General features: G+C 41.4%; 1 protein-coding gene across 6 annotated transcripts in view; it reads left to right on the forward strand.

Annotated features, from left to right (window-relative positions):
• Positions 1 to 15,586, forward strand: part of daam1.S (dishevelled associated activator of morphogenesis 1 S homeolog) — a 123,310-nt gene that overhangs the window by 49,193 nt on the left and 58,531 nt on the right. For 5 of the 6 annotated variants that reach the window (XM_041574480.1, XM_041574478.1, XM_018232276.2 and 2 more), the window contains one exon: positions 7,945 to 8,164. In XM_041574480.1, coding sequence (XP_041430414.1) covers positions 7,982 to 8,164 — 183 coding nt within the window. In that variant the 5' untranslated portion in view covers positions 7,945 to 7,981. Of the gene's footprint in view, positions 1 to 7,944; positions 8,165 to 15,586 lie in introns of those variants that run through there. The other variant, XM_041574482.1, reaches the window with a different exon arrangement.

The following is a 15,586-nucleotide window of genomic DNA, read 5'->3' on the forward strand; positions in this document are numbered from 1 at the left end:
AAAAAGACAAATTCCATGAAGTTCAACCCCTCCAAATGAAAACCCAGCATCCATACACACACCCCTCCCTACTTTTAATTAAATTCTATATACCCATATCTATACTAACTATAGAGCTTAGTATCACAATAGCCTTTGATATTATGTCTGTCCAAAAAATCATCCAAGCCACTCTTATAGTCATTAACTGAATCAGCATCACAACATCACCCGGCAGTGCATTCCACAACCTCACTGTCCTGACTGTGATGAACCCCCTACGTTGCTTCAAATGAAAGTTCTTTTCTTCTAGTCTAAAGGGGAGGCCTCTGGTACGTGATTCTCTTTATGGGTAAAAAGGTTCCATCTATTGGGATGCCCATAGATTCCATAGACACACTCTATTTATTGGTGCTATTTGGGCCTCTATGTACTTGAAATGCAAGGGAAACATAACCCAGTGTCATTACCTTCTAAAATGACCAGAGATAACCAAGAGAACTAATTATATCCTCTTGTATTAAGAGTTAATACAGAGCCTTACTAAAATGTTAAGCTTCTGGGTTATTGCGTTCCAACTGTGGCCTCCACTAAAGTACAACAGAGATTGTCTGCTGAGTGTCAGCTGTGTTTGCGTGTCATTTTAATAAAATAGTAAGTAGCTGCAAGCACAGAGACAATTATATTGAACTTCCCATGTCTGAGTAATAGCAGAATGTGTACTTCTCTCCGGAAAGCTACGGGAAGAAAGTTATTTGTGCTTTGTTCCATCTAGCTAGGGTATTTGTACAATGTACCAGTAGATTAAAAACTGTTTGTGGCAAGCAGTCTGCTTTTGGAGTCTCCTCGTGGTAATCTCATGTAGTGCATTGGAGTGGGCATGTGTACAGCCTATGATTAAGTGCCTATTGGCACGAAACGTATAAGGCTATGTAATTATTTATTTTTGTGGCCTAAATAAAGTTCTCAATTCTTTTACAAGCCTGTTTGTGGGATCTGCCTGCCTTTTTTTTCATCTTTAGTTGGATACCACCACTTCGAGCTGTAGGTCTGGGGCATGAGTACCCAGACCCCAAGTATTACTGGTGAGATAATAAAGAAATGTTTTAGGATTTTTACATTGGGATTTTCTTTCTGAATATAGTGTGCCAAACACAGGATCCACAGCATTATATAATGCAACGGTGCCCAAAAGAGAAGCAGTGCTCTCATAATCATAAAGATACAAGGAGAATATCTCGCTCTAATTCACTATAGGCTTTGAACACTGAGCAATTTTAAGGACTGAAAAACAGAATTAAGCATTTTATTTGCATTTTCTCGCTCTTTTTATTGTCTGCTTAAAGGAAGTGCAGAGCCTGGTAAATAAAGGTGTAGTATATTTCTTCAAACTTTTTCTAGGGAAGCCTGCTTGCTGTACTGCCTTGTTTCATTGCAGGAATCCTTGGATTGCTTTCCTTCTGCGCCCAATGGAACTATTTGGCTGTAAACCAGTGAAATAAAATAATGCATAAATTATTATAACTTAAACTATCTAAATGCAGCTGGTTTTGTTTTCATTAGTTAACCCTATACATGTAGAAATAAATGCAGTGTACTACTCACCCCAACCTTCTACTTTATACCAGTACATGAATCTATTATGCATGGGTCCTGATACATAATTCAGTATGCACTTTCTTCTAATGGCACACTTGTCTTGGGGCTATGAAATGGCTAGCAGTCGATTCACCCTTTAATGGTACAATCCACTGTGGTCACTTTAAGATGCAGAATAGGGTTTCCTATGGGTATTCCAAAACAGGATAAGGCATAGGGAAGATACCACTCATGTATCACATTAATGGGAAGTTGTAGGAAAAGAGAGTTCCTTTGGACGGTATCGCTTTCAGCTGGTCTAAATGTGAATACAATGCAGTCCAGAGTCACCGGTTTTAAATAAAATATTGTGAAAGCTGCATTATTTATGACACTTTCCACCGGGGCCATGGGTAGGCTGAGGATGCCTTACATTCACTTTGCTCATTCCTGCTGTGTCTACCTTTGCTATCAGTGTAGGAAACAAAAAGTGATAGAAAAGTGAGAAAACACATTTTCTGCATTATTTTCTATGAGTTAAAATAAATGAGCTGGGAGACATACTGCTTTATTTATAATGCAAGTCAGAAATTGGTGCAATACAATAATTATGTATTTACTGATGACTTTTTTTTTTTTTAAACTCAAATGTTTTTGGGAATATGTTCTGAGGAGTGTACTTCTAAGAGATTGGCAGAAACACTCCACGTATTACTGGCCCAATGGCCCCTTTATCCTGATAGTGGGCCTAAATTGCAATCCTTCATGCAGGAGATGAATGGGTTGATGAAACCAATGATCGTTGGGGACCTGTTATAATGAAGGGGACCTCTAGCTATTTTGCCAGACAAAAAAGTTTTTCTACATGATTAAGATAAATTGTGTGGATTTGCATAATCATGTTGTTGGCTCAGTGTTAAGGGTCAGGGCACACGCTCAGATTCGGGGAGATTAGTCGCCCGGTGACAGATCTCCCCCTCTTCTTCGGGACAACTAATCTCCCCGAACTGCCTCCCGTCGGCTAGAATGTAAATCGCCGGCAGGATGGCTCCCGGACTGCTTCGTTTTATGAAGTCGCCCAAGTTGCCTCACGAGGAAACTTCAGGCAACTTCGGAAAACAAAGTGCTCCGAGTGTTATCCCGCTGGCAGGCCCGGACTGGCAATCTGTGAGTTCTGGCAAATGCCAGAGGGGCTGCTATAAGGTGCTATAGAAAGTCAGTATTTAGTGGGCTGGTGGGGGCTGATTGGGCCTCTGCGTACCTGAAATGCCAGGGACTATTTTAATTTTTAGTCCAGACCTGCCCGCTGGTGATTTACATTCTAGCCAGCGGGAGGCAGTTTGGGGAGATTAGTCGCCCTGAAGAAGAGGAGATTTGTCGCCGGGCAACTAATCTCCCCCGAATTTGAGCGTGTGCTCTGACCCTAAGACATAACTTTTTTGACTAAAATAATATGAATTAACAAAGAGCAGCATAAGTAAAAATGTTTCCCTAGCCATCTTATAAATCACACCAACAGTTGGCTTTAGGTTGTCCTAAATGTTCTGCAGCAACATCCCTCTTATAAAAGGTCCTGTATGGTTCTGTTAAACGGATGCTATTGCAGCTCTCAGATGCTGTTAGATTGGCCTGAATGAATGATGTCTTCATACTACATAGTATGTCCTACCCCTGGCCTGAGAAATGGAAGTAAATGAGCTAAGATCAATGAATTAACACACTCCTTATGAAAAATCATGTGGCCTCAAATCAAGGGTCATTCGGTTTAATAACCCTAGATTTTATGATCACATCAATGAATGCTGTGAGATTTAATCAGCTGAGACAATATGAGATAATATGATGGCAGTGTGATGTTTTGTGGGTTTTTTTTGCAGGCACACACTGGATTTCAGCGCTGAAATGCATACTCTTGTGTTATGGCACCAAAATCTACCACCCTACACCCAGGCTCATGTAGTGATTCTGGGTCCAGGTAGTAAAGAAGCCTGATGCCAGTGGAAGGGATAATTCTTGGCCTTTGGGTTTCCACAGGCCGAGAATCGGTCCCATGTGGCATTAGACTAAAGGTGGCCACACACAGGGAGATACGCTCGTTTGGCGATGTCGCCAAACAAGCGGATTTCTCCCAGATATGCCCACATTGAGGTGGGCGATATCGGGCTGATCCGATCAATATGATTGGATCGGATCAATATGGAGGCCATACGGGCAGACGGATCGCTGGACCGCGTCAACGAACAGATGCAGCCGCGTTCCGACAGGATTTTTTACCCTGCGCGATCAACATCTGGCCGACTTTCGGACAGATATCGGTCGGGGACGCCCATCGGATGGCCCCACACATGGGCCAATAAAATGCCGACTTGGTTTGTCGCCAGCTTTTATCGGCCCATGTATGGGGGCCTTTAGTGAAAACCTGTTGAAAGTAAAATGTGGCCAGTGATCTTTTAGCAGCCTAAGGGCCGGGCATGGTTGGCAGCAAGGATGGCTTTTATCTTTGTTCTGACTATAACCTGTTGTGGTGTAAGTTTGATCCTGGGCCATGGAGATATTACTGTAGTGTGCTGAGCCATAGCTGGTTGGGTGATCGGAGCATATTCTGTTTCTCTCCCTATTTCCCTGCTCTCTGCAGTCAGAACCCATGTTTGATGTTAAACAAGCAGATAACAATGTGATTTATTTTGGCTTCTTTTATTTTGTCCTCCCCCCCCCTCTTAGCCTTCAGCATTCAGCATTCAGCATTCAGCATTCATAGAATGTTCTGCCCTTAGGAAACTCTGTGATAGGATTGTATAACAAGTTTGGGTTAACGCACAAAGTATGTCACTGTGGCCTGAAATGTTTTTTTCTCATGGTGTCAGATTCGTTCATTGAAACGGAATCCGTTTTTGTGAAACAGCCTTGTGATTCCCCATTGCATGATTCAAAGGGCACTTTATTTCTCTGGCCTGCTACAGGAGGATTACTTTCTGCTATCGTCACCTCTCTTCATTTACACTTGGCTTTCTAGGCAAATCCACTGTAAGGGATATGTATTGACCAGGAATTTAAATCTGTTGGACTGTTGGGACTTGCGGTTTCCAGCAACAGCTGGCTATGGATGCTGGGTATATTCGTTTACAATCACTGGAGATCTGTGGTTCACGTAAGAGTTATCTTCGTTTAATTACCAGATAAGCTTTTATATGTGATGAAAACAACTTGTAAACATGCGCTGACATCCAGCCAAGACCAATAGTGCTTTGTGCATTGATGACTTTATTGGTCGCTGTTGCAAAAGATCAAGATCCAGTGGTTGAACGTGGCCTTCACTACAGGGCTATAGCCAAGAGAACACTATGCTTCCACCCCACCTGCCTACTACACTGCTGTCTCACTCTTTTGCTTTCAAGGGCTTGCTAAGGCTTAAGGTGGCCATAGACGCAAAGATCCGCTCGTTTGACGACATTGCCAAACGAGCCGATCTTTCCCCAATATGCCACTAACAGGCATGCCTATATTGGGGGTAATCTGAACGTTTGGCCCTATGGCCGAACGATCGGATTACGATGAGAGCGCAATGGTCTCCGGCGGGACAGTCGGGACAAAATCAAACCTGTCCAATCGACCAATCGACCGATCTCCGCCGGATGAAAAATGTCGGGACTCTCCACACACGGTCCGAAAATCCTTGATTCGTACGATAGGATCTTTGCGTCTATGGCCACCTTTATACCCTACCAGCAGGTGTCAAGGAAACATCTTGTTGCAGCCTTCAGATGTTATACATGGTAGTTTATCTCTGTCCCCACTGCCCTTAGGCTTATTGTGTCATACATCCCCATCCTCACTTTTTGCTCCATTGTGAAGTGATGGAATCTGGGACTTTAAGCCACACTGCTTTTCATAGTGGGTAGTGCATTAATTCTGTGGAAAGCAGAGGGGCATCAAGTTACAGAATTCATCACTTCACAATGGAGCAAGATGTGGGAGAGGTTGCATTACACTGTGAGCCTAAGGGGGTTTGGAAACTATCTGCAGTGAAGTGAGCACAGAGACTAATCTGTTCAGACCTTTCAATCTCTGTGTGTGTCTGTGCTGCCCCCCCCCCCAGCTTTCTGAGAGCTGCCGACTTTGGGAAAGCAGGGCAGGAGCACAGGGGGAGGTATCTTCTGTCCATTTCTTTCCCTTATTGGTCAGAGAGTTTAAGTCCCAGTTGAGCTGCTCAGGGATTGGATAGCTGAGGTTTGAACTTCCCCTCCAGCTCATCCAATCACCATGCAGCTTTACCAGGACTTGAAATTCTGTGACCAATTAGGGAAGAAAATGCTGTCACTGGAAGAAGATGCAGCCACCTGTGCTCCCCTCCTCCCTTCTGTAGTTGGCAGCTCACTGACAGCAGGTGGGCCACACAAATGAAGTAAGTGCACCATGGCAGGGCCACCCTAAGGGCCCTGGGCACCAATTTTTTTTAAAACTTCTGGGGGGGGGGGGCAATTTTTTTACATGGACGTTTAAGGGGGGCCCTGGCCATCAATGTTTTTATAATGTGGGGGCCCTGACCATAAATGATTTTTATGGGGGGCCCTGACCACCAATATTTTTTTTATTAACATGTGGGGACCCTAGCCACCAATGTGTTTTTTTTGTTTTTTACTGTGTGGTAGGGGGTGGACCTGTGGGGTGGGGATGGCAGACTTGTGGATGTAGCTTATGGTGGTCGCAGCCCAGGGGGCCCAGGAAATTTTGCCGTATGGGGCCCTGTAATTTCTGATGGCGGCCCTGCATGCAACAGATGTGCAGCAGATCTCAGAAACACTGATTATACAACTAAATATTAGTTCAGTCATTCAAAGGAAATCAAAATCATGAAACATTTTTCAGTTTATACAGTGAACGAGTTTGTAAAGAAGAATACAGACACTGCTATTTTTGGAACAGCCTAATATCTTCACTTTCTGTAAAGGAATAACACAAATTTGCTATTTTTTTCTTGATGATTTGATTTGGAATAGAATGCGCATTGTTTCTGATGCATTTGTGTGTATGGAAATAAAAGCTATTATAAGGATTTAGGGTTTTATTCACTTTTGTAAACACACTGCTATTATTCTGAACACAATTGTATATACACCTTTAATGCATCTGCAACATTTTATTATGACTAAGACCAGTTCAGGTGTCATTGAATTTCTTGCATTTGCATACATGTAAAGAAAAGCTATACCCCCTTGATCAATGTATAGAAATATATTGCATAAAACAGCTCATATGCAAAACCCTGCTTCATGTAAATAAACCATTTTCATAATAGTATACTTTTTTAGTTGTATGTGCCATTGGGTAATACTAAATAGAAAATTGACATTTTAAAAAATAAGGGCCGCTCCCTGGGATCCTAGTATTCACGGTGCAACCAAAAACCATACATTTTAGGTCACATGAGCCAATTAACAGACAGAGCTGTGTCTTTTGCTTCCACACTTCTTCCTGTTACAGTTAGAGCTGCAGTATTTCTGGTCAGGTGATCTCTTCTTGTTACAGTTAGAGCTGCAGTATTTCTGGTCAGGTGATCTCTGAGGCAGCACACAGACCATCACGAAATGGTGGTTCAAGGCAAGAGATGTACAAGGACAATATTTACTTAAATATATATTCCAGTTTGATAAGATTCTTTAATATGCCACTTAATTTTATATAAACTATATGTTTCTCAAGTATTCATTTTGGGGGTATAGTTTTCCTTAAATCCACAGCTTTGTAAATGCATGCTTGTAATGTAATGCATGTAAATCAGTTTAGACCGCTATATATCAAGTGGATAAACCAGTAGGTTTTAAGTTGTGCTGCCATTGACTGAATAATTCCAGTGACGAGTCTCTAGAACTAGCAGGTCAGGACTACTTTATACAGACTTAAATGAATAGGACACTAAGGTGTAACATTTACAGAGCAGTATGAAAATATTCCAAAGTATTTGTTTATCCCATGGGATGGAAGGTCAGATATTAATGTAATTTGCTAAACAAGTAAAATATAATCTTAAGATTTTGTATAGGAGTAGAAGCTGAGCTCAATTTTACATGTACACTATTAATAGTTTTTGTTACCATAATGCACATATTTGGCTGTAATGGTTGGATTGGTATAAATTAAATTCTTTGCACATAAAAATATTCTGTGTGCATTGCCTAAAATATTGTGTTTTTTCCCTACTATATATAATAATTGTGTGCTTTATTGCATTTGTAAAATACTTATCATAATATACATTACATATCATTTTGTTTGAAGTGTTTATTAAAAAATGTATATACCTGTATAGACTGTATTCTCATAAAGTTGTAGTTCGTCTCTTAATGGTGAAGAACGAGGTCTTATAAGATTCTTTATTTCCATTTTTAGGATTTCATAGGTGAAAGCAACTGACAGACCTGTGGCCATGGCCCCGAGAAAGCGGAATAGCAGAGGGGTCTCCTTTATCTTCTGCTGTTTTAGAAGCAGTGAGCACCCAGAGATCACGTATCGGTTACGAAATGACAGTAACTTTGCTCTGCAGTCGATGGAGCCAGCATTGCCAGTGCCTCCTGTGGAGGAATTGGATGCCATGTTTGCTGAACTGGTGGTAAGTTCTGGTTATGCATTTAGGATGTATTGGTTGACCATTGTATTTACACAGGTGCAATTACCTGGTTAGGATAGAAAGTCCCAGAATTCCAACTAGACATTTATTAATCCCAGCAGTAAAGGTTATGTAGGGATTCTTTTATACCTTAAGATTGATATATTTATAATGAAAAAGGAACCTTTGGAGTTGATTAACTCTTTATCTGAGCATCTAATGGGTCTCAAAACTCCAGCAGTATTAGCAGATGTTCTTAGCAAGGTGTTAGTGTTAGAGTCCTGCAGCGGGTCGGGTACCCGCGGGTTACCCGCAAAAACCTGCAGTACCATGCGGGTTTTTCGTTGAAGTTCAAGGTGCTGGTATACCCGCGGTTCTGCGGGGTTGCGGGTCGGGCTGCGGGTCTTCTCAATATCAATATTTGCTCCTTTTTTCTGGTCACGCCCACTTCCGATGATGTCATTTCCGGTACACAATGACAGCACTTCCAGTTTTACTCCCTTTTTCTGATCACATCTACTTCCGATGATGTCACTTCCGGTTTATAATGACAGCACTTCCTGATTCTTGATGGTCAGCGGGTCCGGGTTGCAGAGAAGGTACTTGCGGGTCGGGTTGCGGGTCCAAGCGGGTAAGAATGCAGGTTGCGGGTGCGGGTCGGGTTCGGATCCCAAAAAATGGACCCGCGCAGGACTCTAGTTTGTGTGTTTGCCATTCCTAATATTCTAATAGATACTACTTATATTGTTGTCAGACATGGCTGACTGTGAGATTGATTTACGGGTCACTGTGCCTTTATTTTCTATTTGAATCTGTCTAATGGAAATATTTAAAGGTGGATGAATAATATTTTCCTTTTCACGAGCTACTAACATTTTGCCAGAATGCTGGAGGGAATTAAGTAAAAGGAAAAAGTGGTCTTACAAGTTTAACTTGTCTGCCCAGTCATTGTCTCACTGGTACACTTCTATAAAGTCTCTTAGCCATCCATTTGTGTTGTAATTGCTAACAAAAATTAAGGAGGGTTGTCACATGTATTGTATATGTGGCCAAACAAACTGACACTGGAACAAGGTAGAGCAAGCGCACACCCACGGCAACCTCCTGAAGATAACGCCAGGTGCTCAGTAATAGAGGATACGGCAACCTCCAAATTAAGTCGAGAAAGAAAAGATACCGGCACACAAGGCTTGCTTGCAGGGAAACCCTTGCTTTAATTCAAAAGTGCGGAAGTGCAACGTTTCAGGGACACGCCCCTTTCTCATGCATCTTGATGCTTGAGAAAGGGGCGTGTCCCCGAAAGAAAAATCGTTCAATCGATGGATTAAAATCCTTCGATTTTTCGTTCGATCAAACTATTTGCGGTAAATCCTTCGATATTCGAAGTCGAAGGATTTACATTCGGCAGTAGAATATCGAGGGTTAATTATCCCTCGATATTCGACCCTATGTAAATCTGCCCCTAAGTGCTTGGTGTCAAGGAAACAAAAGGCTAGAGGACCCTTTTGAGAGGTGCCTTAGAGGGGGAGGGTGAAAGCCGTCTGTATTAACAAACTCCCCCTCTCTTTCCCTAGCTGCAGCCTTTGTTAGGCTTGGTGACAAGGAACAATTTAGAGGGATTCACAGTGGCCGGGTAATTTGTTTTGATAGAGTTTGTACAAATAGGAATTAAAATGTTGCTATTATTTAAATTCTAGATTTTGCTTTTAGTACAGGGCACTAAAAAAAATAGACGTTTCCTAGCTATAGGCAAAAAGAATGTTGAGCACAAGCCCTATTTATTGAGCTAATGGGTAAAAAGGATTTATACAACCCCTCTAAATAATTCCAGCATAGGTATTTCCCAGGTACCGTTGGGCTGTTTTTCCTAGGGTTGTCACCTGTCTGTTTTTGACCTGAATAGCCTGTTTTTTGGATGAGCTTAAAAACAGACAGATGGCAACCCTAGGCAGAATAGCCCAAATTAACAAATCCAAACAGAACTCTCCTTTATTTTCATGGGAAATGGTAATCATAGCCCCACCACAAGGGAAGGAAATTGGGCGTGTATGATAGAGTCCTGCAGCTGGTCAGTTAGCCGCAAAAAAAGCAGGCACCCTGTGGAATGAGGGGAGGATTTTCAGGTGCGGGTATAGATGCTGGTCAGGTTGCGAATCTCATCTAAATTTCTTATCTTATGTAATATTGTCTATATTTTACTCTTTTTAAAGTTTTGCAAAACTTCTTTCTGTCCCGCCCACTTTTGATGACGTCACTTCCGGGTTGCAGCACCATCACTTCCTGTTTGACGGTGTTCGGTGGGTTGCGGGTCCGGGTCTTGTAGTGGATCAAAGTGGGTAAATATGCGGATTGCAGTTCAGGCTGCGGTTTGCAGGTCCGGGTCTTAGAAATTGGTTCTGCACAGGACTAGTGTACGGTCTTGCCATGTGATGGCACAACCCAGAAACGGAACTAGAGGGGGGCGGGCCCTGGCGCAGGACGTGCAGCCGGGCCCCCCGCCCCCCTCCGTACACCCGGAACTAGCCGCAAATATGCGGCGCGGCCGGGAATATGCGCCGCGCGGACTGCCGGGGGGGGGCCTGAGGGGGTGCGGGCCCTGGCCCTCTCGCACCCCCTGCTCCCCCGGTAGTTCCGCCCCTGGCACAACCTCTCAATGTCATCTCCTGCCCCCTGCCTGGAATTTCACAAACTGAAAGGTGCTTACCTTCTTTGTGCCACCCAAGGCAGAAGAGTTCAGAAGCACAGTCTTCAGTATCCCTTCCCAGGTACCTGTCTTGCTAGGGACCTGGGTGAGGTCAATATGCTTCTACCGAGCAATTTACACTAAAAGTCGCAGACCTCCTGTTAAAGAAAAGTGAAGTCTGCTTATTATTTTTATATATGCCTTGTGGGGTCAAGAATTGGCACAACAGGAATAGTGTTACCTTTCATCCAGTCTGCAGATAATTTGTATTTTGACTCCTAATAAGAGATTCGTGAGGATGTTTCGATGCAAATGTTACGCATGTTGTATGTTCTTAGTTTGTTTACAAAGTGAGAACAATTGATATTTACAACACAATCTGTTGCAGAGCCCACTGTATTTGTACAGGGTTTCTATGTCATACATGGAAATAACTATTATCTGAATATTTTCCTCATTGGAGCATTCGCCTGCAGTATGTTTGCAGCTTACATACTTTGCTGGGTTTTGACCTCTATATTTTTGACAGGTTACTTGAAATTTCTCTAATTACCACTTAAAGGACCAGTAACATTGTATCCCTTTAACACCGTACAAGCCAGAAACATCATCACGATTAGTAGTCAAAATGCAAATAATCTGCAGATTGGATGAAAGATAATAATTTTCTTGTTGGGCCAGATCTTGTCTTGGTGGTTTTTTTTCTATGTATATTAACAATTTTTTTAAAAAAAATATTTTGACGTTACTGGTCCTTTAATTCCATATTAAAACGACACATATCTTGGTGCTGTGCTTGTTTTTTTAACCCCAAAAGGCCATACAACCATTCATGGACAATATGTGCCTCTAAAAAGAAAAATTATAAAAATGTAGTGTGACTCCTCTGTTGGACAGAAACCCTTTGGAACCCCAGTACTCACATAATTGTTTTGTATGAGATGGATTGGTTCATTTCAAATGGCACTCGCAACCAGCATGTGTGCTACTTTATTCCATGTTTATTGAGATCTCTGTGGTATAAATAGCACATGTGAATGCCATCTGATTTTTTTTTAATATACTGCAGTACATGGATTTTTGAGCAATGGGGTGTCCATATAGAGTACCACATGTGTTTTAAGAACCATATACAGAACTAGGGACTGATTTAGAAATTAGAAGGTCCATTTCCCATTTTAGGCATGACTTTTTCAAAATTCAGGGACTATATTAAAGGATAAGTAAACCTTTAAAATAAGTAAATGTAAAACTGATGAGGGGCTGTTCTAAAAATGTTTGCAATGTACATTCTTAATTTTTTTTGTTTTGTTTTTAATCCCAAGATATTAAGGGATACACGTACTGTTAACACATGACCAGGGGCAGCTGGGAAATTGACAATATGTCTAGCCCCATGTCAGATTTCAAAATTGAATATAAAAAAATCTGTTTGCTCTTTTGAGAAATGGATTTCAGTGCAGAATTCTGCTGGAGTAGCACTATTAACTGATGCATTTTGAAAAAAACATGTTTTCAGATGACAGGATCCCTTTAAGAAATATACAACCAGTGATGCCTGTCACCATAGGTATGTTTAAGAACTTAATTAGAATGTATAGTATAGGGCTGAAATACTCTGATATATTATGAGTATCCTAATGAACTATAACTGAGTAATAGGATAATTATGGGTCTACAGGTTGAAGAATTACCTGCTGTCTCTCCAGACTGTACTAAGGCAGCTGAATCATGTTATCCTTATGCTCATTAACAGAATGGGTGAAGTGTGGGTGACCGTTCTGACTTGCATTAATGTGCAGTTAGGTTCCTTCTTCTCTTGACATTTTCCACAACTTTACACTGATTTAGTACATTTTATAACACCAGACCATGAATAATAAAACTTAGAAAGTATAATGAAATAGCTAGAGGGAATTACCAAACCATGGTGCCTGTTTGTCATTATGTGAAGTTACGCTTTCTTAAGTCTTCAAGGGTTTTCCCATATTTCTTTCATCTTTCGTTTAATGGACACGCAGTTCTGACTTCTACTTCATCAAAGGTCACAATTTGTATTTGCTAATATTTCCCAGTCCATCGGGCTCTGAGCATACAGTACAAATTACTCATCAGGTCTGAATTTTGTCTGTGTAGTATTTCATATGTAATCATGGTGTAAACTGAGCAGGGCTATCATGATCTTTTGACCACTGCATTGCTACAGTCTATAAGGGCAGAGACACACGCTGCAATTCGGGGAGATTAGTTGCCAGACGACAAATCTCCTCTTCTTTGGGGCGACTAATCTCCCCGAACTGCCTCCACTCCCTTTTTCGCCGACTAGAATGTATATCCTCGTAACTTTGGAAACCGAAGCGCTCAGAGTGCCATCCTGCTGGCTATTTGCATTCTAGCCGGCAGGAAGGCAGTTCGAGAAAATTAGTCGCCCCGAAGAAGAGGAGATTTGTCAACAGGCGAATAATCTCCCCGAATCGCATGTGTGTCGCTGCCCTTAATGAGATTGACTTGGTGGCTCAAGGCTTACTAATTGGAAGTGACTCTCCATAGGATTTTTTATTGCCCTAAACTGCCTAAGGTCCCCACATAGTCTAATTTCTTTGACAACATAATTTAGTTTAATGTGGCCCTTTAACGTTCTAATCTGTTGTACAATCTGCCCTGTGCACTGAAAGTCCTAACCTTTGCAGATAAATTTCTTATGGTGTTTTGGGACATGGGTGCATTGGGTGAAACCTCTTGAAGCACCACAAGTAAGCATGACGAGTGGAAAAGTTCAGTAACTCAAATATTACCCATAGTAGTAGCTGTAATGACTGTTGGGATTGGATTATTTTCCACCCCGCACCTCTTTTGTTAAAAATAACACCCTGCACCAACTGAAGCACTCTAGGTTATTGTCTTTGGTTCAAGCACTGGCATCATTAAGGTCCTTCTTGTTATTCCGAATACTAAGAAAACCACAAAGTGAATATAAATACTACTTACATATAGGCTATATAGTCTGTTTAAAGCAGTAGTGAAGTCTTGGAGACTGTGCACTCTTAAAACAAAGGGATGTCTATTGTGCCAAAATCGCCAAGTATTTATTAAGCTAATATATATATATATTTTTTTTCTTTGCTATGAACTTTATCTAGACCTTTGAAGACAAAACATTTATTTCATTTAATGCGCAATATAGTTTTAGCATTACTCATGTTAATTTTTTTCATATTAGGATAATTCTTTATAGTAAGTTTAATGTAGTTTAATCAGTAGTGGCCAAAACATACTATTGGTCTAATAAAATACCGAGTTATTGCCGCCTTCAGTCTACAAAAAATACTTTTATTCCCATGTTCTAGCTTTATTTTCATTTTGTTTCATGGGAAGTGGTCCCAAAAAGCATGACTTCAATAGGCATATTTCTAAGAATCTTTACCGTTACGTTATCTTATATAGCACTCCAAATAAAATCTCTTCAATTTACGTGTATGAAATGCATTGGGATCAGTAACAACAACAAAGTGCCCTTCCTGATAGTTTAGGCTGAGCCCTTGAGACATAGTGAACCTGCGGCATTGGCAGTGGATGTATGCTGGGAGATGTAGTTTATAACAGCTAGAGGACAAAGAGTTTTTCTTTCCTCCCTGGCTTAAGATCTCTGTTTATGGTTTGTGGACTGAAAAACTAATTTTTGGGACAGCTAAGGAGTAAAAAGGAAGGAGTTGACTTTGAGTAGGAAGTAGCAATGTTGTTGGCCATATCTGAATAGCCATAAAGTTGGGTATCATTATAGGAAACCAAAAGGCTTATAAGGAAGGGGATGTTGCATCAGAAACGTGGTGTTGAAAGGGACATGGAATTGTTATTGTATAAGCACCTAAACACACTGAAATCCCATCTTGCTGGATGTTGTTAGTATTTAGCACCATCGCTAATTGCGTCTCAGTTTGTATTTGCTAGAGCTATTCTATATCTGTCCCAGAGTATTAATGGCACAACCTTTATGCTTCTCTTATATGATAATGGCATTTTTGGGACATGTCATGATTCATGTGATAGCTAGGAATTATAGGGCTTGAGGCGGATCGGGCAGGACAAGAGGCGGATCGGGCAGGGCAACCAGGCGGAACCACCAGGTGGAGGTCAGGAGCGGAGGGGGAGGCAGTCACTATGTGGAACGGGTCTGGGTCCGACGCTGTCGGGGAGATTAGATGCTCCGAAGAAGAGGAGATTTGTCGTCGGGCGACTAATATCCCCGAATCTGCCTGTGTGTCCTGACCCTGAAGAGTTGGTGACCCCCCTCCCAGAGCTGCTTTAGAAGGTGAAAAATGTAGCTTTACACATCAATATTAGAAAAACGGTCATAAATAGAAAGTACTTGGAAAAAGTATTTATTTCTGGTGAACTGTCTGAAACCAACTGAATTGAAAAAAAAAGAGTTTGAAGGTGAACAACACCTTTAATGATTAATGATGTAACCTGCTGCCAAAATATGTTTCAATGAAATAAGGTTACTTTTCAACTTAGCAATGTTCAGCCAGTAACCTTATTATGTTATTAGATGCTGCTGAAATTCTCAATTGGATTATAAAATATGACCTGTTCTATGTAATATACAGAATACATGGCTGTTGGCTGGGTTGTAAGATGGAAAGACTCACTTAGGCAGCAATTACCGTATATACTCGAGTAAAAGCCGAGTTTTTCAGCCCCCAAAATATGCTGAAAAACTCTACCTCGGCTTATACTCGGGT

Source organism: Xenopus laevis, chromosome 8S (genome assembly GCF_017654675.1).
Source record: "Xenopus laevis strain J_2021 chromosome 8S, Xenopus_laevis_v10.1, whole genome shotgun sequence".
In the NCBI taxonomy this organism is placed as follows: domain Eukaryota; kingdom Metazoa; phylum Chordata; class Amphibia; order Anura; family Pipidae; genus Xenopus; species Xenopus laevis.